Source organism: Arvicanthis niloticus, chromosome 6 (genome assembly GCF_011762505.2).
Source record: "Arvicanthis niloticus isolate mArvNil1 chromosome 6, mArvNil1.pat.X, whole genome shotgun sequence".
NCBI classification, from domain to species: domain Eukaryota; kingdom Metazoa; phylum Chordata; class Mammalia; order Rodentia; family Muridae; genus Arvicanthis; species Arvicanthis niloticus.
The window spans coordinates 42167916-42189321 of record NC_047663.1 but is presented as its reverse complement, the minus strand read 5'-3'; the positions used below and the strand labels follow the sequence as shown (position 1 = coordinate 42189321).

Here is a 21406-nt window from a genome sequence, read left to right as displayed (position 1 = left end):
AGTGAGTGTGTTAGGGGCTTCTTGAATGGGATGAGTGCACCCTGACTGAACTCGTGTGTGCCCCCACGCAGGGTGCACGAGCTGGAGGAGATGGTGAAGGATCAGGAGACCACAGCGGAGCAGGCACTGGAGGAGGAGGCACGACGACACCGCGAGGTCTACTGCAAGCTGGAGCGGGAGAAGAGCACAGAGCTGGAACTGCTCAATACCAGGTGGGCACCAGGCCTCGTGCCCACAGCGCCCCCTCTGCACCCCGCTGTACCCCTCGGCTCTGGGGTAGTGCTGCCCCTGAGGGTTCCCAGTAAAGCTGAGCCAATCGTTCTGCCACTTCTACTTCAGATACTTTAAAATTGCACAGGCCATTTCTTCAGGCAGTAGGCAGAATGAAAGTCATGGTAGCCACAGTGCTTGGGCAGAGAGGAAGCTTCGGAGGTGGAGCAGAAGGCTGGGTCTGATAGCTAGGCCTAGAGCGCCCCCTGCTGTCACATCGTCCCGTGATTTTTGAGCGTGGGTAAGCTGAGCCTGTGGCCTCCTGTATACGTCAGCATCTTCCTTGCTAGAACCCAAGTCAGAGGCTGGACAAATTTTGTTCTACCTGCTTTGTGATTCCCCCTCCCCCACTCTCTGCCTGTCCCACACCGTACACCATGTGCTTTTCGGTGAGGCTGCAGTCTTATCATTGACTGGGTGTGGTGGGTCCTCTGGTGGAACAGGCACTGTCCTGGTACTCCTTGGTCCAGGTGTTTATGCAGAGGATGCTAAGCCCACCTGGGTAGAGGATGCTGGACAAGGGCTGGGCCAGGTAGGCCCAAGGGATTGGATGATTCCTAACCCGGTGCAGGTTGGTGAGGAGACCTCCCAGCTCTCATGTGCCCGAGACTGCCCACCATTCCCAACACCTTCTCAACCTTCCCAAGGCTGTGGACTCTACTGCAGTTCCTCATGTTGTGGTGACCCCCAACTATAAAATTATTCCATTGCTACTTCATAACCGTTACTTGCATGTGGCGCTGGGGCTGGGGTCCTAAGGGGCTGCTCACGTTAGACACTCTTGTTTTAAATGACTACAGGCTCAAGAGAGATGGCCAGGACCAGAGGGGAAGAAGGGAGGAGACCATGAGCAGGGCCTGAAACAGGAACACAGAACGTCAGGTTCTGAGGGTAGTCTTACCTGCTACCCTTCCCACAGCTCCAGGGGGCTGTTCATGTGGAGTCATGCCTGGTACTTCCGGTCATTGCATAAACTTTCTCCTCACTTCCTTAGCCAGCTTCATACCACTTAGTATGGAGGTCCAGACTCCTCTCTAGCCCTTGTCTGGAGGCCTCCCTAGGGCACCCTAAGGCCCCATTAAGGTCAAAGCCTCTCCAGAATGAGGCAATAGCTTGGATGAGGGCACTGCAAGAATCAAATGTAATCACATCTGATTTGTACATTTGTACATTCCAGTAGCCATCTTACCTGCCTATAAAAGCACCTGAGTGCCATCCCCATTGGGTCACTGCAGGGCAGCTGTCTGCAAACACTCCCATAGAGGATCATTGTCTCTGAATCCGAGAAGCTGCAGCGAGCACCCTGAATTCCAGATGAGGGCTAGGGATGGAGAATAGAAGGCAAACATGGGGATGGGGATAGCCTTCAGATTACAGATGTTAACAGGAGAGCCCTGGGCATACCAGGCATGGGACTGTTCTCCTCCTCCTAGAAGCTCCCTTCCTCATTGTTTCATGAAGGATTTTGTGTATGTACATGTGTGTTCACGTGTGTGCATGTGTGTGAAGGCCAGCTTTCAGAATTTTTTTAGATTTTGAAATACATACTTATGTATACATATGTCTTGGGGATAGAATCCTGTCTAAACATGAAATTCCTCCCTCCCTCCCTCCCTCCCTTTCTTCCTTTTTTCCTTCCATTCTTTTTTTCAAGATTGGGTGTCTCTGTGTAACCCTGGATGTCCTGGAACTCACTCTGTAAGGCCAGCAGGGCTCCAACTCAGAGATCTGCCTGTCTCTGCCTCCGCCTCTGCTTCTGCCTCTGCCTCTGCCTCTGAGTGCTGGGTTAAAGCTGTACACAATCAAGCCTGGCTCCTTTGTTTCTAAAATAGCTTATGGGCCTGGAGGATGGCTCAGTGGGTAAAGTGCTTGCCACACAGAATCTCTAGATTCTCTAGAATCTAGATTTGGAGTCTCTAGAACCTACATGAAACCAAACACAGCAGAGTGTCTCTGGAACACCAGTGTTCTGCGGCAGACAGGAGAACCCTCAGAAGTTGGAGGGTCAGCTGGTCTGGCAAACCAATAAAAGATCCTGTCTCAAACAAAGTCAAACACACATGTACACTGCCCCTACCCCACACCCGGACATGCACAACACACTGAACACAAACACACACAGTTAAAAAGTAATTTATAGACTAATTATATATGTGTGTGTGTGTGTATACACATTATACATATACATTTTATATATATGTATATACATAACATACATATTTTTTGAAACTGTCTCATGTGACTTTGGCCATCCTGGAACTCACTATGTAAAACCAGGCTGTTCTCCAACTCTGTAACAGATCTTCCTGCCGCTATATCCCGAGTGCCAGGATTAAAGGCAGGTACTAATGATTCCGCACATGAAGCAGGTTCATGATAACATGGGATTTTGGCTTGTGGCATCACGTCAGTGTCCAAAAAGCCTTGGATTTAGGAACATTTTGGATTTTTGGATCAGGGATGCTGGACCTGAGTTAGCCTGTGAGGCATTTACTTATTTTTGTCCCCATCTTTCTCTCAGGCAGTAGTTTCTTTCTCTTGGAAGTGGAGACTGGTTGCCAGTCGCCTTCTCTCTAAGGCTGTTTCTGCTCCAGATTCTCTGTAAGCCATGCCATTTTTCCTTCCCAGGGTGCAGCAGTTGGAAGAAGAGAACACAGATCTGAGAACCACAGTGGCTCGACTCAAGTCACAAACAGAGAAGCTGGACGAGGTGAGCAACTGGTCCCAGCAAGACGCTAGGTTCATGAAGTGATGGTAGTCAGGGCTGGATCCCAGTCTCAGGAGCACTGAAGTATTTCCCTGCAGAGACGAGGTACCAGGGTACGGTAGCACACAGCATTCAGGCGACGGAGATGAGAGTGTCATCCTTTGCTACATCGTGAACTCTGAGGCCAACCTAGGGTACATGAGAGTTTTGTCTTAAAGATAAACAAAAGCAAGTTTATTAATTAAATAGGAAGAATTTACAAAATTTCAAGTCTTCTACAGTGAAAATTTAGTCTGTATTATATACTGTAAATGCCTTATATTGTGGAATTCTCTTCTTGAAGAGGGTGGGCTTAGCTCCTGTTTGGACAGACAGCTGCTTCTCAGGCTCTGACAGTACTGAAGGACATCAGAGGCCTGGGAGGTTTCCTGCTGTGTTTCTAGAAGGTTCTGAGAGGGCATTCCCAAGGTACCTGTTGCCTGTCCATTTGCCGCACTAAGGTCCTCCAGAGTGCAAGGGCCTGCTCAGGATGCTTGCCCTGACCGGGTCTGCCTTGTCCTAGGAGCGGCAGCGCATGTCTGACCGGCTGGAGGACACCAGCCTGCGACTGAAGGACGAGATGGATCTTTACAAGCGCATGATGGACAAGCTGCGGCAGAACCGCCTGGAGTTCCAGAAGGAGCGGGAGGCAACGCAGGAGGTGAATCACAGGCCAGGGCCCCAGGGCTTCTCTCAGTGTCACTGCTGCTGACAACCAGCTTCTCTCCCTCACAGCTCATCGAGGACCTGCGGAGAGAGCTGGAACACCTGCAGATGTACAAGCTGGACTGCGAACGGCCAGGTAGGGGCCGCAGCGCATCTGGCCTTGGCGAGTTCAATGCCAGAGCCCGTGAGGTCGAACTTGAACATGAGGTCAAGCGTCTGAAGCAGGTAGGCCCTAGAGCCGTGTCCAGTGGCTTTGAAGAGGTGGTTGGTTCAGCCATGGGGGCATCTGTTTAGAGGTCATAGGGAGGGAGCCACGAGCCCCAGTCTACCTCCTGCCACCTCTCCTGTCTCTTCTCAGCTACCTGATTGCCAAGGCCCAGCGTCCCGTCCCACACTCAGGCAAGCGGCTTGCCTCTGGTTATGCCTAGTGGTTCTTGCACTCTTAGGCCCCTGTCCTGTTCTGGGTGTTGGAATAAGAGGACCATCCTCACGCTGCAGATGCATGCTGGGCTGGGTTAGACCTCAGTCAGATAGGGCCTAAGTCTTTGAGATTCTGCTTCTCATGGTGTCCCATCATTCCTGCTGTTGCAGCCTGTGTTAGCATGGGACCAGGAGGGCCAGTGGCTCAAGAAGGGAGTGAAGTTCAAACTCAGCTGGGCCTGTGAGCCAGAGGCTGGGCATGGACTGCACCTGAGCTCATCCACCCAGGCACAAGTCCTAGGGGCCATCTCCTCCAGTACAACTAGCCCATCATCTACCCCAGGGGCTCCCAGGTTCCTGGGGTGAGCTAGAGGCAAGAATTGGAGGGGCACCTGTGGAGCTGTAGTGTCAGCTGCCTTCTGGGGCAAGGGCATCTTGAAACAGCTTCCACTCAGCAGGTTCCAGAACCTGCAGGAAGAGCCAGGAAAACCAGCCTTCCTTCCTGCACAGAGAATCCAGAATAGCACCTCCCTTCTGCCAGGTCTAGGGCTGCATGCTGAGCTGCTGGTGGGCAGAGCTCCCCACAGGACCCTAGAGAGGAAGGACCTCTGCCACCTTGGTTCTCCCAGGCAGGGCTGTAGCTCCCCTTCCAGCTGAGGACACAGACAGGGGGAAGTGGGTTCCAGCAGGCTCTGGATGCTTCCTAAAGCTCACGGTGCCTTTGTTCTGTTGGCACAGGAAAATCACAAGCTGCGGGATCAGAATGATGATTTAAATGGGCAGATCCTGAGCCTCAGCCTCTATGAGGCGAAGAACCTCTTTGCCACCCAGACCAAAGCCCAGTCTCTGGCTGCTGAAATCGACACAGCATCTCGAGATGAGGTAGCCTTGTCTTCTCGTTCCCTTGGACACTCAGCTTTGTCTCCATGGTGGTGTGTCTCCATTCTGTGGGTTCTCCATTCTGTGGGTCCTGCCCCAGCTTCCACCTGCTGGGACCAGAGAGGCAGGCTGAGGCCTGGCCCTAATAGTCCTCCACTTACCACTGTCTCCATGACGTCAGAGCTGAGCAGGAGGCAGCACAGGGGAGGGGCTTAGCTCTCCTAACTCAGGAGCTCTGGGCCCAAGTCAGAGTGCAGCTCCAGTGAGAGATCTTTCTCGGACCTAACCCAGATGGAGACCAGAATCCCCGAAGCATCTACTTTTGCACACGTGTTTACTTGGTCTCTTAGCTCACAGCTTCAGTGCTTCCCTGGAGAAATGACAGGCCACACCTGCCTGGAGCAGGTAACTCCAGGGTTGGAGCAGCAGTTTAGCCGCACCTAAATGTCACTGTGAGACAGCGGCTGAGTAAGGCAAGGCTGGAACGAGAAGGGTGCTGTTCTGGGTGGAGAAAGAGCTGGCAGCCCTAGCTGGGACCATACACATCAGCCCTGAGTGTAATTGCATCTGGCCAGTGTTCCCAACTTTGTGAAAATTTCCTCACACTTTAGCCCCTTCCAGGGTCAATGAAATTGCCTTAGGCTCTGGTCCCTGCTTAAGATGCTCAGGCTGATCTGGGCGCCTCTGTCATTGGTCACTGGCCCAGTGTAAGCCCGGCCTGGGCCTAGCGCCTGACCCACCTTTCTCATTCCCTTCAGCTAATGGAGGCCCTAAAGGAGCAGGAGGAGATCAACTTCCGACTGAGACAGTACATGGACAAGATTATCCTGGCTATACTGGATCACAACCCCTCCATCCTGGAGATCAAACACTGAGTCAGGGCTGGCTGCAGAGCGGCCGTCGGACCTGGGACCTAGGGGCAGGCCTGCCCGAGGATGAAGATGCAGGCTTCACCCACACTCACTCTGTAATTGTACCTCTGACCACCCTGTGTGTGTGCTGATGTATGTGCAGGATGCTGTGCGCACACAGGCAAGGAGTGAGCTTGGGGCCATGGCTGTGGGTGACAACCCATGGTGAGCTGTGTGTGCACTTTGTAGCCCCTTTGTGAGGAGCAGAGGGGACTGGATGTGGGAGGAACACTCTCAGGAGTTAACAGCAAGGCCTGGAAGCTTGCATTTAGGATACTGATGAAATGATTCTACCTCTGTGGATAAGGGTTAGAAGATATTCTCAGGAGACAGGTTCTCTCCCCACCCCCACCCCCCTGGAATGGGGACAAAACTGTTACATTCTCCAGAATTTTGTGTCCTTGCCAGCCTTTCAGGCCACCTTTTAAGCTGTGGGTTTTTTTTTTTTTTTTTGGTTGTTTTTTTCAGAGGAGGAAGGGGTATTGGAGAGACCCCTGCGGGCTAGCCCTCTGGGGTACAGGTAAGCAGGTCCAGTGGACCCAGGCTTCCAAGAGCAGCTAGTGTGCACTGTCCATGCCTTTGGGCTGAGTCCTGCATAGTTTTCTGTGCCCTTCCCAGTCTTGCTCTCCTGCCTCCCCTTTCTGGTTTGGCTTCGTTTTGTTTTGAAGATGGGAAATAGAAGCAGCATTCAGCTGGGTGTGGAAGGAAGGCCAAGAAGGAAGGTCGGGTGCCCAAGGCAGGTGTGTGTTAGCACTGGGGGCCAAAAGGAATGATTGCCTGGGAGAGAGAGGTGTGCTTTCATGGCTGCATCGTCACATGTGACATGTCTGGGTTCCGTGTTCCTTGGTGAGGACAGACCTAGGGAAGTGTTTTCAAGACAGGGCCCCAGTTAGAGAGCAGATACTGCTGATTGGAGATCCAGTGGAGAACATTGGGAGAGCCTTAGTCTTCCGTTCTGTGAATATATGATGGGAGTTCACCCCCCTGGCGGTGTTAAAATGTGATCTGGAATTAGGTACTGTATTCAGAGCGTTCTGGTTTATCTCAGTTTTATACGGCTTGCGATTGGCTTCCTTACCCCAGCTCCTGTAAACGCGTATGGTCTCAAGTCTTCCCCTTCAGTTTGTTTTCTTGAGCCCATCTCGTGTTCAAAGGAAGGTTTGGGCATGTGGGGATGTGGGGAGGCTAGTGAGCAGAAAGGAGGCACTTGAAGTAAAGAGGGGACTTGGGGCGTGCGCCCTGCTTGGCAGAGACGGAGCTGCGGCCAGTTTCAGTCCAGTCACCGTGCTTTCTCTGGCTTTTGAGATTCCTTTGAATCATGTGCATGGAGTGCATCTCATGCTGCATGGGCGGTGGGTGCACCTGCTCTGCCTGGATGAGCCGCCCCAGGAAGACAGGAAGGCCTGATCCGGGATACAGGGTCTCCTTCCCTGGGGTCTGGGAAGATAGGGAAAAGCTGTAGGGAGTCTTGTGAGGAAGAATGGGAAAATAAACCATGGCTTGAGGTTGGTCCAGATGCCATGCTGGCAGAATGCAGAGGCCAGCTGAGTGTCGGTGTGTCCTGGTCAGAGGGGCCTACTCTCAGGGGTGAGTGTTTCAGACTTGAAATTGTATGGGCTGCCTGCTTCTCTTGTGTGCAGGTTTCCAGAGAAGGCCACAGAGGCCAGAGTCACATCACAGAAGAGGAAGGAATCTCTGTCAGGGAAACAGGCAGGGAAGGGAGACTTTAGGCCCAAGTTGTAGGGCTGGAAAAGTGGACTCTCTGATAAATGCCCAGGTTTGGGGGCCCTGTGGACCTGAATGCTTGCTATAGTATAGGTCTCTGGAAGAATGGTTTCTGAAAGTGGTCTGACTTCCACACAGCACACCTCAGGCGAAATCCAGCCTTCTTACTTTCCTCAGCCAGAATACACTTAGAAAACTTTATGACTTCTCTGTAAGGTCATGTTTGCTGTTTCTCGCAGTGGTGGCAGTAGGTTTCTGGTTTTTTTTGTTTTTGTTTTTGTTTTTTTGTTTTTTGGGTTTTTTTTTTTTGTTTTTGTTTGTTTGTTTGTTTTTTAGGTCTTCTTTGCAGCTCCGGCTACCCTGAAACTCAAGGCAATTCTCCCGTCTCAGCCTCCAAAATGCTGGGATTATAGGCAAGAATCACCACACCCATTTTACTTTTTTTTTTTTTCTCGAGACAGGGTTTCTCTGTGTAGCCCTGGCTGTCCTGGAACTCACTCTGTAGACCAGGCTGGCCTCGAACTCAGAAATCCACCTGCCTCTGCCTCCCAAGTGCTGGGATTAAAGGCGTGCGCCACCACTGCCCGACCCATTTTACTTTTAAAATGTATTTTTAAAATGTTCTGGGTTAGAAAGCCCAGGGATCCCAGTGCCACATCACCCACAGGAGGTTCTAGAACTCTTCTTGCTTGGGAAAAATCTAATCTCTATTTCTGCTGCCTCTGTGGCTCGATTTGCAGTTGTGAGCTCCCCCTTGACGTTCATGAGTCTAGATGTTAGACTTGGCCTTCAGTTAGATTTGGATTTCAGATAAACAAGTGGTTTTAGAATCAAGATATTCCATGCCATACTTGATGGTTAGGAAGCTTTTTAACATTCTGATCCTTGCATGTTCTAACAGTTGATACAGGTGTGGCCCAGGCCTTGGAATGTTTTAAGAATGCCTCAGGCGATGCTAACTTAGTTAGGTCTCCTGTGAAGGGGGTGTTGCTCTCCCCAAGTTAGACAACTCCCTCAGGGAAGGGTCAGCAGTAACTTGCAAAGGTCCAGGTAGGTTGGGGGCCATGTCCTTGTTGTATTCCACTGGGGTCCAAACAAAATGAGCTATTCTCCCCCTGGTTTGTTTCCTTTTAGTTTTTGAATTAGCCAGATTTTTTTTTTTTTTTTTTTTTTTTTTTTTTTTTTTTTTTTGACCAATAGCTTTCTTTGAGACTCTACAGAGGAAGCTCCTTTTGAAAATTTTAGTCCTGACATACTAAAAAAAGCAAAACTCAAGGACCAAGCAGAATGCCAGGCCTTGAGCCTGAGTCTGCCAGTTTGGCTGAGTGTTGGTGTCGTATGACTGAGGCTGGAGGGCATGGGAGTGTAGCACAGGGGTGGAGTCCCTGGCCTGAGGGTCAGTCCCTGGCAGCATGGAGAGAAGTTGATGACAGGACCAACTCTGACTTCCACGTGTAACTGGTGGCACAGGGTGGCCCAGCACCTGTATCTTCAGTGGCCTTCCCAAGTGTTGTTCATGCACAGCTCCAGGTGAAGGCTCCTAAAACCTATGAATGTCTGCTGGGTTCCAGCAGGGCTGGAGAAGCATGCCTGTGGCCTAGAGGATGGGTCATTATGCCACTGAGTGGTCCTTGCCCCGAGAGAGTCCAGTTGATCCCACTACTCTGGAAATCTTACCCTAGAGAGACAGGAAACAAGTGTCGGCATTTGACTGGACATAGGCCCATTGGGAAGTGGAGGCAGATAGGCAGGGAAGAGCTGGACCTTGAAAGCGGCCTTAGATGCAGTGGTCACTTGCCTCTGTGGGTTTTGTCTATTTCCTGAGGGTGTCCCAGTTGCTTCCCTGCCAGTGCCAAATCAGCACCCTATCCACACTCTAGAGACTCTAAGTGATGGTCTGATAGTTAGTCCTGGGTTCTGATGACCAGGGGCTGTTGGTACATACCGGGCTGTGTAGGGGATCCGGAGACTACAGCAAGGCCCAAGGAATCAGGAGCACTTCGCTCATCTGAGGGACATCAGCAAATCTGTCTGTAGACATGACTGATGGGACCTGGGAAAGATATAGGGTAGTCACCAGGCTGGTCACCAGGATGTCCAGTGACTCTGTATAAGTTCAGGTGGAGCTCTTTAGGGCCTCAGTGCTGCCCCTTATCCCGAGTCTTTCCTCCTACCCCACCCCTCACTGAGGCCCAAGGACTTCCCTCTGTGGTGGCTCCTCAGGCTGGCATCACTAGCATGCCAAGGGGCCTCAAGTCAGAGCAACCGGAGCTTCACAGGACCTCCCTGTGCTGACTTCCACCCAGGCAGAAAGCACTTGCATGGACGTATGAGGAAAAAGTAAAGGTAGCTCCTTCCGGGAGGGACAGCTCTGTGGCTCTGCTGTCTCTTAGCTGTTCAGCTAAGGAATAGCCTCTTCTAGAAAAGGCTTTGTTTCTGAAAGCATAGCAAGGTGTGACGGGCCTCGCCACCCTATTCACCAGGAGCTGCATAGCTTCGATGTCCCTTCCTTGTGGGCTCCTCCTCTTCCCACCGTGACTGTATTGTAGAGATGTGTGCTCCTGAGGTACCATCAGAGGGTAGCATCCCAGGCCACCTCTCCTACAGGCCTAAGCTCTGATGGCCCTGTCTCGTGTTGGGACTGTCTGCTTTACTGTTGTGCACTGTTTCTTGTCTGCATGGTTTGGAGTCCTTGTGCCTTTTTTTCCTTGTCACCACCACACAGGATTCTGTTACCCACTGCCCCCTTTTGTACATCCCCTTACCCTATCTCCCCCTGTCCTGTGTGTACTCACGTGTGCAGCCATGTGCCACTACTGGGGCCACCTGGCAAACACTTTACCCCACCAGGCCCTGATTGCCTATAGGACCCTCCACCCCCCAACTCTGTAACTTTTGTACAGGATTTTGTTACAATCTTAAGCATAGGGACCACTTAATCCCCATGTACCTGCAGCTAGTTTAGAAGCCCTGCATCCCAGACAAGGGTATCATTGTGCAGACCAGCCCCTCCCACAAACCTCTTCTTCGTGGGTTCAGATATTTACAGAAGACAGATCTCCTCTAACATGAGGTGCTGGCCCCAGCGGGGAGGTTTCAGGTCTGCAAAGCTGTGTGCATGGCACTTCTGGAGGAAGCCCCGGCCACGTGGTTTCCAATGCTTGGCAGTACATCTGGGTTTACGGCCATTGCCTCTCGTGTCTCCCCTGATGTGTGCTGAAGGAAGTCCTTTGCCACTGTCCCTGCCTGCTGTCATCACCTGTCCATCCCTTCCTTGTCTGCTGGTGCTCAGACCAGAGTGCCATTAATCACCAGACTAATGTCAGGACCTGCACAGGACAGAGTGCTGAGAACTCATGGCCTGTTGGCTCCCAGTTTCAGCTCTTCATGTGTGGGTCTGGGCCTTCTGGTGGAAGAAGCTCTAGGCAAATCGGTTCCGACTTTCCAGGGATTACTTTGGGGCTTTGCCCCAGAAGCCAGTAATTGCAAATGGCCTTAGCTTTAGGGTTGGGAAGAGGCTTCCACTTTAAGGCCCCAGGGAAAGGAGAGTGGGCTGCAGCCCAGGCCCTGAACTGTTTGTTTCCACTCTGTTCTCTCCAGAAACAGGCTTTCAGTGGTGGGCACCTTCCAAGGAACTGTAATGTACAGACCACAGTGTAAATAAAAAGTTGGCTTTTTGTGCCTGACTTGTGTGAACTTCTCTGGGGGAGCCGGAGAGGGATGGAGGCGGTTGGGAGGGAAAGGCAGGCTTGTGTCCTGGCCTCAGGGTGACATTTCCCTTAGGAATAACAGCCTCTTTCTGCTGTGCAGTAACTGAGATGGCTAGAGGAAGGTTAAAGCAGGATCTGGGTCCAGTCAGTCCTGGCCTGCTTTGCCTAGAGATGTGACTCACAGAAGATCCAGTGTTGCCCCCATTCCAGCCTCAGGACTGTGACTGAAAACTCTTGTAGCCATGTTCTCAGCAAGGGCCTTCCAAGGCTTAAGGGGTCCTGGGTCATGCTTCTCCCATGTCATCTATTTTGACCAGACTCAGGTCCCCCATTTAAACTGCTTTCACTCACCTAAGATGGATCCTGCTGTGCCATGGATTATCATGGCTGCACATGATTGTGTAGTTGGGGCCCCCGGATGGCTAACCTTTGTTCTATATGTGTTCTAAAATTCAAGGATGAAAGGGCTTCACAGGTCACGCAGACCAGGTATCTTGGCCCATGTATCCTCTCCAGGTAGGCCCTATGCTGTGGGTGCTCGGGGTTGGACAGGCAGCTCTGCACTGGACAGGTTTACCTGCCTCCTGGGCCCACAGGGAACCATCAATTGCAGACTTAGAGGTTTTGTACCTACTGTCTCCTCAGTGTAGTCTTTTCCTACCACCCAGGGTCTCCAGACTGACAAAGATAATAACTCAGTGAAGTTAACTGGAATAAATCTGAGCTCAGATAACCCAGTGAGCCTATCTGAACTATATTACATCTGCATGAACCCAAATAAGGTCATGTTCAGTTCACAGGTACATTATCTTTAGAAGCTGCAACTCACACCCCACCTCCCCACGCACACACACTGAATTGTCACCTGTACTACAGCTGAGTGAACGCAGCTGGAGATGTACCCCTCCCCGCCCCCATTCCTGCCACCCACGTGCTCGCTGGGTCCTTTCATGTGGCCAGTCTGGCAGCCTGACCCTGGCCCCTGGAGCTTGAGTTTGCTGTCTCCGGAACTCCACTCAGGGGGAGCCAGCTTCTTGACTGCTAGACAGAAGAGAATTTCAGGATGAGTCCATATGCAGCTGAGCTGGGTTCATTAAATAGGGGTGGCAGTCAAGGGCTAAACATGCATGAGACAGCCTCGGCATCCCAAGAAAGCATAGGGGATGGGGCTCAAGTGTCTTAATAGTAGCTATATATGTGGGTTTGTGGCTTTTGAGGTTACAATGCTTAATGTATCGAACATGTAGATTCAGTGTTTATAAATTAAGTGCAGGCTGGACATGGGAGCGCATGTCTTTAATCTAGGCACCTGGGTGGCAGAGGCAGGTAGATCTGTGAGTTCACAGGCATCAGGATCTATATAGTGGGGTTGTCTCTCAAACTAACACCACTTTTAATCTTTGAGACAAGATCTCACTGTGTATCTCTGACTGGCCAGGAGCTCACTAGGTAGACTAGGCTGGCCTCAAACTCAGAGAAATCTGTTGACCTCTGGCTTGATAGTTCCAGGATTAAAGGAATGTGATCCAGCTTCAAACAAAAATAAAATGTTTTTAAAAAAGAAATTGGTTAATGGATTTCTCATCTTCAAAACACTCCTTTTGCAACTGAAATGGTGTGGTGGTTTATGGAGCATGTTGTTCAGGTTTAAGGGGAGGGGTATGAGATAAAGTTCAGACCACACGGGTAAGCTAGGAGACCATCAAGGGACTTCTCCACTGCAATCCTATCCGTCAGTAGTGTTGTTTTTCTCTTGCAGACAGTAAGATATACAGACTAGATTTGGGGATAGAGGACCCCTTTCCCTGTCGTGTCCCCTTAATTCTCCTTTCTGTTCTGCCTCAAGTCCAGCCCCATGGGGGGGCTGGTGGAGCATCATGCTGCTTTGACCCAGTCCTTGTACCTAACATTGGAAGAGTCCAATGGGGTTCATACCATCCGCTCCTGGTTCCAGGGCTGCTGGCAGATACTCAAACCTTCAGGTGCTCTGGAAGAATGGCCAGTGGGTTTTTTTGTTTTGTTTTGTTTTGTTTTTCGAGACAGGGTTTCTCTGTGTAGTCTTGGCTGTCCTGGAACTCACTCTGTAGACCAGGCTGGCCTCGAACTCAGAAATCTGCCTGCCTCTGCCTCCCAAGTGCTGGGATTAAAGGCATGCGCCACCACCGCCCGGCATGGCCAATGTTCTTAACCACTGAATTATCTCTCTAGCCCATGATTAAATATTTTTTCAGTCCATGGTTTGCAATTTTATCTATAGCACAGAAGTCACAGAATCTGGGCACATCGAGGGGTTGTACTGGTTCATATGTGTTTAGGGCACACTGGGTGCCAGGTAGTGTTGAAGTGCTTTGGGAAGGTTGGCTTACTACCAGATGAGGACACTGGGACCCCAGGGACCCAGCTCACCAGTCACCCGGAATTCAGGCTTGGCTGATATACTTATCACAGAGCAGGATTTGACTTGTTCACGTGAGAGGAGGGACTATTGTCCTGGAAAGGCCCCAAGGAGAAGCATGGCATATGTGGGGCCCTGAAGCTGGGGCACCTCTCCCTAACAGGGTTGTCCAAGAGGCTGAGGTGGGAGGGGTAAGCTAGGAGCGAGAGTGAGGAGGCAACAAACTGCACCTGGGGCTCACTCAGGAAGAACAGGAGGGGTCTGGGAAGGTTGGTGGGCCCTCTGCAACTTTGCCTGACTGCCTGGGTGACGAGGTCAGCAGTTGACCAAGTTTTCTGGGTAAACTAGGCTGTAGGCCTAGTAGCTCTGGAGCCGGCATCTGGCCTGTGCTGCCTGGCAGCTATCAGGGGACTGGCAGTGGACTGCAGGGACTTCCCTCACTCTTCCCACCCTCCTCAGCCCTGGATTGTGTTTTGAGTCCCAAGTTTAGAAACTAACTTTGGTGTCTTGGATTTTTTTTTCTTTTTGACTTAAGCACTATGACATTGCAAACACGACTTTTGTGTTTAATAATAACAATGATAATAATAGCCAAGCATGGTGGTGCATGACTTTAATGCTAATACCAAGAGGCAGAGGCAGGCTGATCTCTGTGAGTTCAAGGCCAGCCCCAGTCTACACAGTGAGTTTGAAATCAACTGAAGTTACATAGAGACCATGTCTCAACCCTCCCACAATAAATAATAAAAATTGAAAAGTACTGGGGTTTTTTTCTTGATGTGTTTGTATGAGTGTGTGTGTGTGATGTCTGCATAGTGGAGGCAGACATATACCACATTGCATGTATGGAGGTCAGGACAAGCTTGGGTATTAGTCTTCATTTCCTCCTTGCTTGAAATGTTCCTTTGTTAACTCTTGCGTACACCAGGCCCACAAGCTTCTGGGATTCCTCTTTCTGCCTCCCGTCTTCCTGTGGCAGTGCAGGCATTACAGACATCACTGTCTGGTTTTACAGGATTCTTGGGATTTGAACTCAGGTCCTCACATTAGCATGGCACTTGCTCAGTATTTGAGGTTTTGATAGACTTACACTGAGAGCACAATATAGTACAGGCTATAGGATGACACTGTGCCTTGGAGACTGTGATGACCCAGGGGAGCTGTATGGTCCACAGAACTGGGAAGAGCAGCTGTTCAGAGCTTGAGATGGCAGGCTCAGTGACGAGTACCTGAGTTGACAGGCTTTCCCAGTTTCCCCTCAGAAGATGCACCTATCTCTAAAGGGACCCACCTGAGCAGAACTGGTCCCCCAATGTTAACCAAGCTGAGTTCCTACTGTCCAGGAGACCCATGGGCAGTTCTGTCTGTCACTGCAGGCTCACACTCAGGGAAGACTCCCATAGCCTGCTGCAGCTGTGAGTGATACAGAGGATTCTGTCTTCTCTCCATCTCCTGAAGAGGCCCAAATGGTTAATCTCTCGGCTCTGATACTCCTGAGAGCCTCTCTTTCCCCTCATAGTATGTTACACACCAATGATCCTGGCACCAGGGAGTTTGGGGTAGGCAGAGGATCAGGAGTTCTGGGCCAGTCTGGCTTTTATGGAACACACCTTATTTACTTACTTACGACTTATTGAGACCCCCTTCTTTAAAAAAAAAAAAAAGCAACAGACCAGATACCATTGAAATAGCAAAGTCAGGGAGAGAATAAGCAGTCCTAAGCATGGCGTGGAAAGCAATCTGACAAGACACCTGAAAGTGTGCTGCTGACACCCCAAAGGTTGCAAGTTGCACCCTGCTGCTACCCCAGTATTCGCAGACTTATTTCAAGCTTTGTGGTGTCTGGGAAATTTGATCAACAGGAAAAGTGTCAGGTTGCTACCAAAGGGAAAGACGTCTGGCTGGCCTTTCCCACTCTGGGATCTAATCTTAGCAGTGAAAACCAGAGCAGCCCTTTCAATGTACATTTTTATATATTTTGTGTGCACATGTGCAGGGGCGTGCGTACCATGCTTGCAGGAGGTGGTTCTCTCCACTGTGGACTCAGACCTGGCATCTGGTCCCTTTCCTCACTGAACCATCTCTAGGCTGTTTCTAGTTTTTGAGAGTCTCAAATAGTCCTTACTGGTCTTGAATTCCTGATCCTCTTGCCTCGGCCTCCAGAGTGCTAGGATTATAGTACATGTGCCGCCATGCCCAGCTCCCTGTTCTAGTCTTGATTCCTGCAGGGCCACAGTTAATGGCTAACACCTATTTTGTGGATGAAGAAACTGAAGTTCAAGAGTGGCAGTAGGGACACTGGGCATGGATTACGGTATGTACATAGCACCTCTGCAGTCTTAACTACTCCATAAAGAGCCCACCAACCTCAAGCCTGAACTGGAAAGGTACAGGAGCTGTATGTGACTGCGCAGCAGGGTAGCTCTATGACCCCCGTGGTCCACAGTGAGAATGGCTTAGTTTTCCCAGTCTGAGTTCAGCTGCAGGCTGTGCCTCACTTACCTCGATGCTGTATCCCTTGATGGCTAGCTAGACTGGATCCCTCCCTTGCTTCATACACAAAGTCACTTAGCACAGGTTAAAAGGAAGCCAATAACTATTGGCTTTTAAACTGTAACAAACAAATAGAACAAGTAATACAATTTTAAAAGGACTTGAGAGGACATTTCTTCAAAGACAAACAAATGGCCAGCAAACCCCAGAAAAGGTGTCATGTCAGTCATCGGTACCGTGAGGATGGCCACTATTCACAGCCAAGAAAATGATCAAGTGGCTAAGAGGTGCTTGTGTGCTGTGGCGGGAATTTCAAGTCGGGGAGCCATTAGAGAAACTGTAGAGATCCCTTTAAAAACAAGTCGGACACAGTGGAGCACACTTCAGTACCAGTATTTGGAGGCAAGGAAAGGGGGACCTCAGCCAGTTCAAGGTCACTCTGTCCTACAAATCAAAAGAGTTGTAGGCTAGTCAGGGCTTCAAAGAGAGACTCTGTCTCAAAACAAACAAAAATTAAAAAATAAAATGACTACAAAGCACACACGCTTCTGAGCGTGTATCTCAAATCAACTTGCTCACTCTTCTCATTGGCGTATTATTGACAACCAAAAAAGTCTACCAGGCAGTGACAGGTAAAGAGAATGTGGCACGAGCCTGTGAGAGAACAAGGTTCAGTCTTACAAAGCCAGGGCATCCTTCTGAAGTTACAACATGAAAGCTGAGGGGCTGAAGTAAGCTGGTCCCCACCATTCCTCAGACATGAAGGATCTAAGGTTGCCAACCTCTTAGAAGCAGAAAGGCTGATGGTTGTCAGGGGCCTGTGGAGAAGGGATATGGTGTCTAACGGGCAGGGTCTCAGTTATGTAAAATGAAGTAGTCACCACGGGGCCTGGGACGGCAGACTGGCTCACAAGTCCTGCTGCTACAGAGTACCAGCTTTGGCAACCCAGCAAGACCCTGGCTCAGAACAGAAAGTAGACTGAACTGGAGAAAAACACTAATCCTCATGGAGAGGACCTGAGTTTATCTCGGGGCACTCACCCAAAGTGGGGGGCTCACAACTATCCATTACTAGTTTCAGGGGAATCCCATGCTCTGACCTCTGCTGGCACCAGGCATACACTTTGTACACATACATACCTGCAAATAAAGCACTCACACACATAAAGTAAAAATCTAAAAAACAGAGAAGGTGAGTTGTGGGCAGGGTGCTGGGGACAAAGGTCAGGGGCGGGGCACTTGTCTAACATCCAGGAGACCCAGAGTTCAGTGCAGTCCCAGCAGTGAAACAACAAAACCAAAAACTTTGTAGTGCTGTGTTGCACAAGGTATTTATGTTCAGTTAGCACTGTATGCAAACTTAACAGTTAGGACAAATCTTGTGTTTTTAACATACATCCACAAAGATATCGTTAGGTTTTACAAATCTCCCCAATTTTACATTTAAAAAGGGTGTGTGTGTGTGTGTGTGTGTGTGTGTGGAGATTCTAGGGTACTAGAGAAGATGGCTCAGTGATTAAGAGCACTGACTGCTCTTCCAGAGGTCCTGAGTTCAATTCCCATAACCATCTAGAATGGGATCTGGTGCCCCCTTCTGGTCTGCAGGCATACATAATAATAAATAAACCTAAAAAAAAAAAAAAAAAAAAAAAAGTCTACCCATAAAAGAGGATGAACTTACTAGTTACAGCACCGCGGGCAATCGCACGAGCCCTCTGAAGCGCCTCCTTCGCCAGGCTGTGGTATCCTACTTACAGGAGTGCACTTAAGAAGGCTGCTAAGTGGGACCTTTGACTTCGCCTTGTTGGCATGACAGCCCTGCACCAAGAGTAGGGCCACCCTCTCCTCTCTCCTAGAACAGACGCCGTGGGATTCAGAAACCTAATTTCCCTAAAAAAAATTTTTTTTCCCCAGAGCTGAGGACCGAACCTAGGGCATTGCGCTTGCTAGGCAAGTGCTCTACCACTGGGCTAAATCCTCAACCCTTAAAAAATTTTTTAAAAACTAAAACTTTAAAGCCTTTTTAAAATTAAAAGTTTAAATAATAGATCTAGGAACTAGGGATGTGGCTTAGTTGTGTTAGTGTAGCACGCACGAAATCAAGGGTTCGATCCCCAGCATCCGGTAAAACGGGCACAGTGGCCCGAGCCTGAAATCCCAACTCTTGGGAGATGGAGGAAGAAGGATCTCTTAGTTCACGGCATCCTCCGCGACAGAGTCTGAAGTCAGCCTGGGCTACGCCAGCCTTTGTCTCCAGTGATCTATGACGGTGTAAACGTCTACAAAATGGAGGACCAATAAAAGCAAGGAGACAGCGGTAGAAGCAGCCGTGCCCCAACCCCTCACCCATTCTTCGCCTGGAACTGAACAAAACCTAAAACAAATTAAAGTCCCGTTTGTCCCTCAATCCCGGTCGCCTTCTGATGTCCTCCCTCCGGATCGGTAGTCTCCCGGTCCCGCCCGCCCTCTTGGCCTCCGTTATTCCCGGCCTCCGCCCCGGTCCCGGTCCCCGCCGTCCACAGGCTCCGAGGGGCGCGCAGCCGTTCACGCTCATGCCGGGCCTCACGCACATCTCTGCGACCTCGCCCGGCTGTGTGAGGCCGGAGCGGAGGGGTAAGAGGATGGCTCCGCGGCCGCCGAGGTTTTCCCGCCTCTTCGGGGCGTCGGAACGCCGCTATCCCGACTACCCGCTAATCAGACGCCGAGCGGAAGGAGGCGGCGATGCGTCTGTCAGAGCCGCTCGGTGGGCGGGCTTTGCGCGGAGGCGGGGCCTGGGTGAAGGGGCGGGGCCTGCCCGCCTCCCCGCCCGCACCACCTCCCCTCCACTGAGAGCTTTCACCAGTCGCTCGGCTGTCAGGCGCGGTGGCCAAGTGGTAAGGCGTCGGTCTCGTAAACCGAAGATCGCGGGTTCGAACCCCGTCCGTGCCTGCGTTTGGGAGCGGTACTTTGTTGTTATCCGTTCCGTGTTTTCCGCTCCGACGCTTGCCTTTTTTTATTCTTTCAGTCCCTTCTTTAGCGGTTCGTGGCCAGAGCACCCGAACTCTTTCCCGAGGCCGGCACAGATGCTGAACTCCCTGCATCCGCTACCTTTCAGCTTGGGTCTGGGTCGCGCGGCAGAGGCGTGCCTTCTCTGTGAGCTTTCCTTCCCTACAACGTGTGTGTCTCTGCCTAGCCAACTGCATCACTGTTCCCCCCACTCCACCCCCACCCCCCTCTCCTCTTCCCCGGGCTCCCACACCTTTCTCAGCCTTGACGTTCTGTATCAGGCTCCAGATAGTTGTGACACTCCCAAATCTTCTGTAAGGTAAACAGCCAGATTTCATGTGATAGGACATCCAGTGCTTCAGATTCCTGGTCCCATTTTGTTTGTTGTTTTAGGATCTGGTTTCCTGTGTTGTGCTGGGATTACTGAGGTGGCCCACCATCAACCAGCTTCTCTCCTTGAAACTATAATAAAGAGTAGCAACTTTTCGATGTTTTCTTGTTTGTTTGTTTGTCTGGGTGTTTTTGTTTTGGAGACAGTGTCTAACTACATAACAATGTCGCTCTAACTATCCTGGAACTCCCTATGTGGGCTTTGAACTGTGAGGTCAGAGGAGAGCTAAAGGCAGAGAACAGAGACTTCCTGCAATTACCCTGAAAGCTAGTTAGGTCTAGCCAGGCTGGGGGTACTGGAGGGCGTGTACTTCAGTTGCTAAACTCCTATGCTAATAAATGCTTCCCAGGGCTGGGAGGGGACTCAGTTAGCAGAGTGCTTGTATAGCATGCACAAAGCATTCCTAGGTTTGATTCCTAGGACCCCATAAACCCAGCATGATGGTGCAGACCTGTAACCCTAGCACTGTGGAGGTGGCAGCAGGGATATCACAAGTTCAGAGTCATCCTTAACTACATAGGAAGTCTGAGACCAGTCCCAGCTACAAGAGACCCTGTCAAGGAAGGAGAGAAAGAGGGCTTTTCTAAATGCTTTGTAAAGCCAGGCAGTGGTGGCACATGCCTTTAATCCCAGCACTTGGGAGGCAGAGGCAGGCAAATTTCTGAGTTCGAGGCCAGGACAGCCAGAAAAACCCTGTCTCCAAAAAACAAAACAACAACAAATGCTTTGTGACCTGAGATTCTCAGTTCCCACCTAAGAGCTAAGGACCTCAAGGAGGAATCCACAAATCTTTATGATTGCCCCCTGTGTCACCAGGTTTTGTGAGCCCATATTAAGAACCTGACCCCCCCAAATCCAGTCAAAATCCTAATCCAGACAAAATTTGGTGGCAGGACCAACAGGCTTCTAGTCCTCTCTGAAACAGCCAAGATCTAGAACAAATCACAGTGTTTGTACTGCAGTGTGAGCCACAGTGGAGCCATAATGGTTTGTGGGCAACTCAACCTCCAGAAAACTTAAAGCAACGTAATTTACTGCCAGGCTTCTTCCTTCCTGTGAGAGAATACTACTTGACTAAAAAGAATTTAGCAGCTGTACCTCTTATGCCTCCTGCTGTGAGTTTTATCCAATATGAGAGACATCTTCTTAAATCTTTCATTGTACAAAGAAACTAAACTATTCAAATCAGGTGAAAGTTGGGTTTCATGGGGGTTTCTGCCCATTCAAAGATTTTCAGCAGATACTCCAAAAGTCTCCCCTTTCCAGTAACCACTGAATAACACATGTAGCCATTTTCTCTGCTTCTGTACTAATAATTTATTTTGTTAACTTGAGGTCTAACTGGCCTGAGCTCTCAATGGACCTCCTTCTCCTCCCCAGTTTTTTTTTTTTTTTTTTTTTTTTGCATCTGTTTGCCTATTTTTTTTAAAAGTAAGATTTATTTACTTTATGTATATGAGTGTTCTATCTGCCCAGAAGAGGACATCAGATCCCCTTATAGATGGCTGTGAGCTACCATATAGTTACTGGGAGTTGAACTCATGACCTCTGGAAAGAAGCAGTGAATGCTCTTAACCGCTGAGCCATCTATCCAGCCCCTTCCCTATCTCAAAATAGATGAATCTTTCAGGAGTCTGTCAACCAGTGGGATTTTTCTCCTGCTCCTAGTCACTTGTGTGTGCCACCACGCTTGTCTTTATCCCTTCTATCTTTGATCCTGAAATACCCAAATCTAACATTTGTGTAAGGAGGCAGAGGTACTTTTCTTCCCCTTTTGTACAACCCTTACAACCTACGGGACAAATATATTTTTGA

The 21406-nt window shown here is 50.1% G+C and overlaps 1 protein-coding gene and 1 non-coding gene across 3 annotated transcripts in view; both read left to right on the top strand.

The window, feature by feature from the left end:
- Positions 1-11303, top strand: part of Rab11fip4 (RAB11 family interacting protein 4) — a 107983-nt gene extending 96680 nt beyond the window's left edge. For both annotated transcript variants that reach the window (XM_034506775.2, XM_076936206.1), the window contains 6 exons: positions 72-212; positions 2899-2980; positions 3540-3677; positions 3752-3907; positions 4841-4984; positions 5740-11303. In XM_034506775.2, the coding sequence (XP_034362666.1) occupies positions 72-212; positions 2899-2980; positions 3540-3677; positions 3752-3907; positions 4841-4984; positions 5740-5856 (778 nt within the window). In that variant the 3' untranslated portion in view covers positions 5857-11303. The remainder of the gene's footprint in view (positions 1-71; positions 213-2898; positions 2981-3539; positions 3678-3751; positions 3908-4840; positions 4985-5739) is intronic.
- A 7768-nt stretch (positions 11304-19071) lies between these two features.
- Positions 19072-19143, top strand: Trnat-cgu (transfer RNA threonine (anticodon CGU)). The gene has a single exon. It is a non-coding gene; the product is annotated as a tRNA-Thr (tRNA).
- The last annotated feature ends 2263 nt before the right edge of the window (positions 19144-21406 follow it).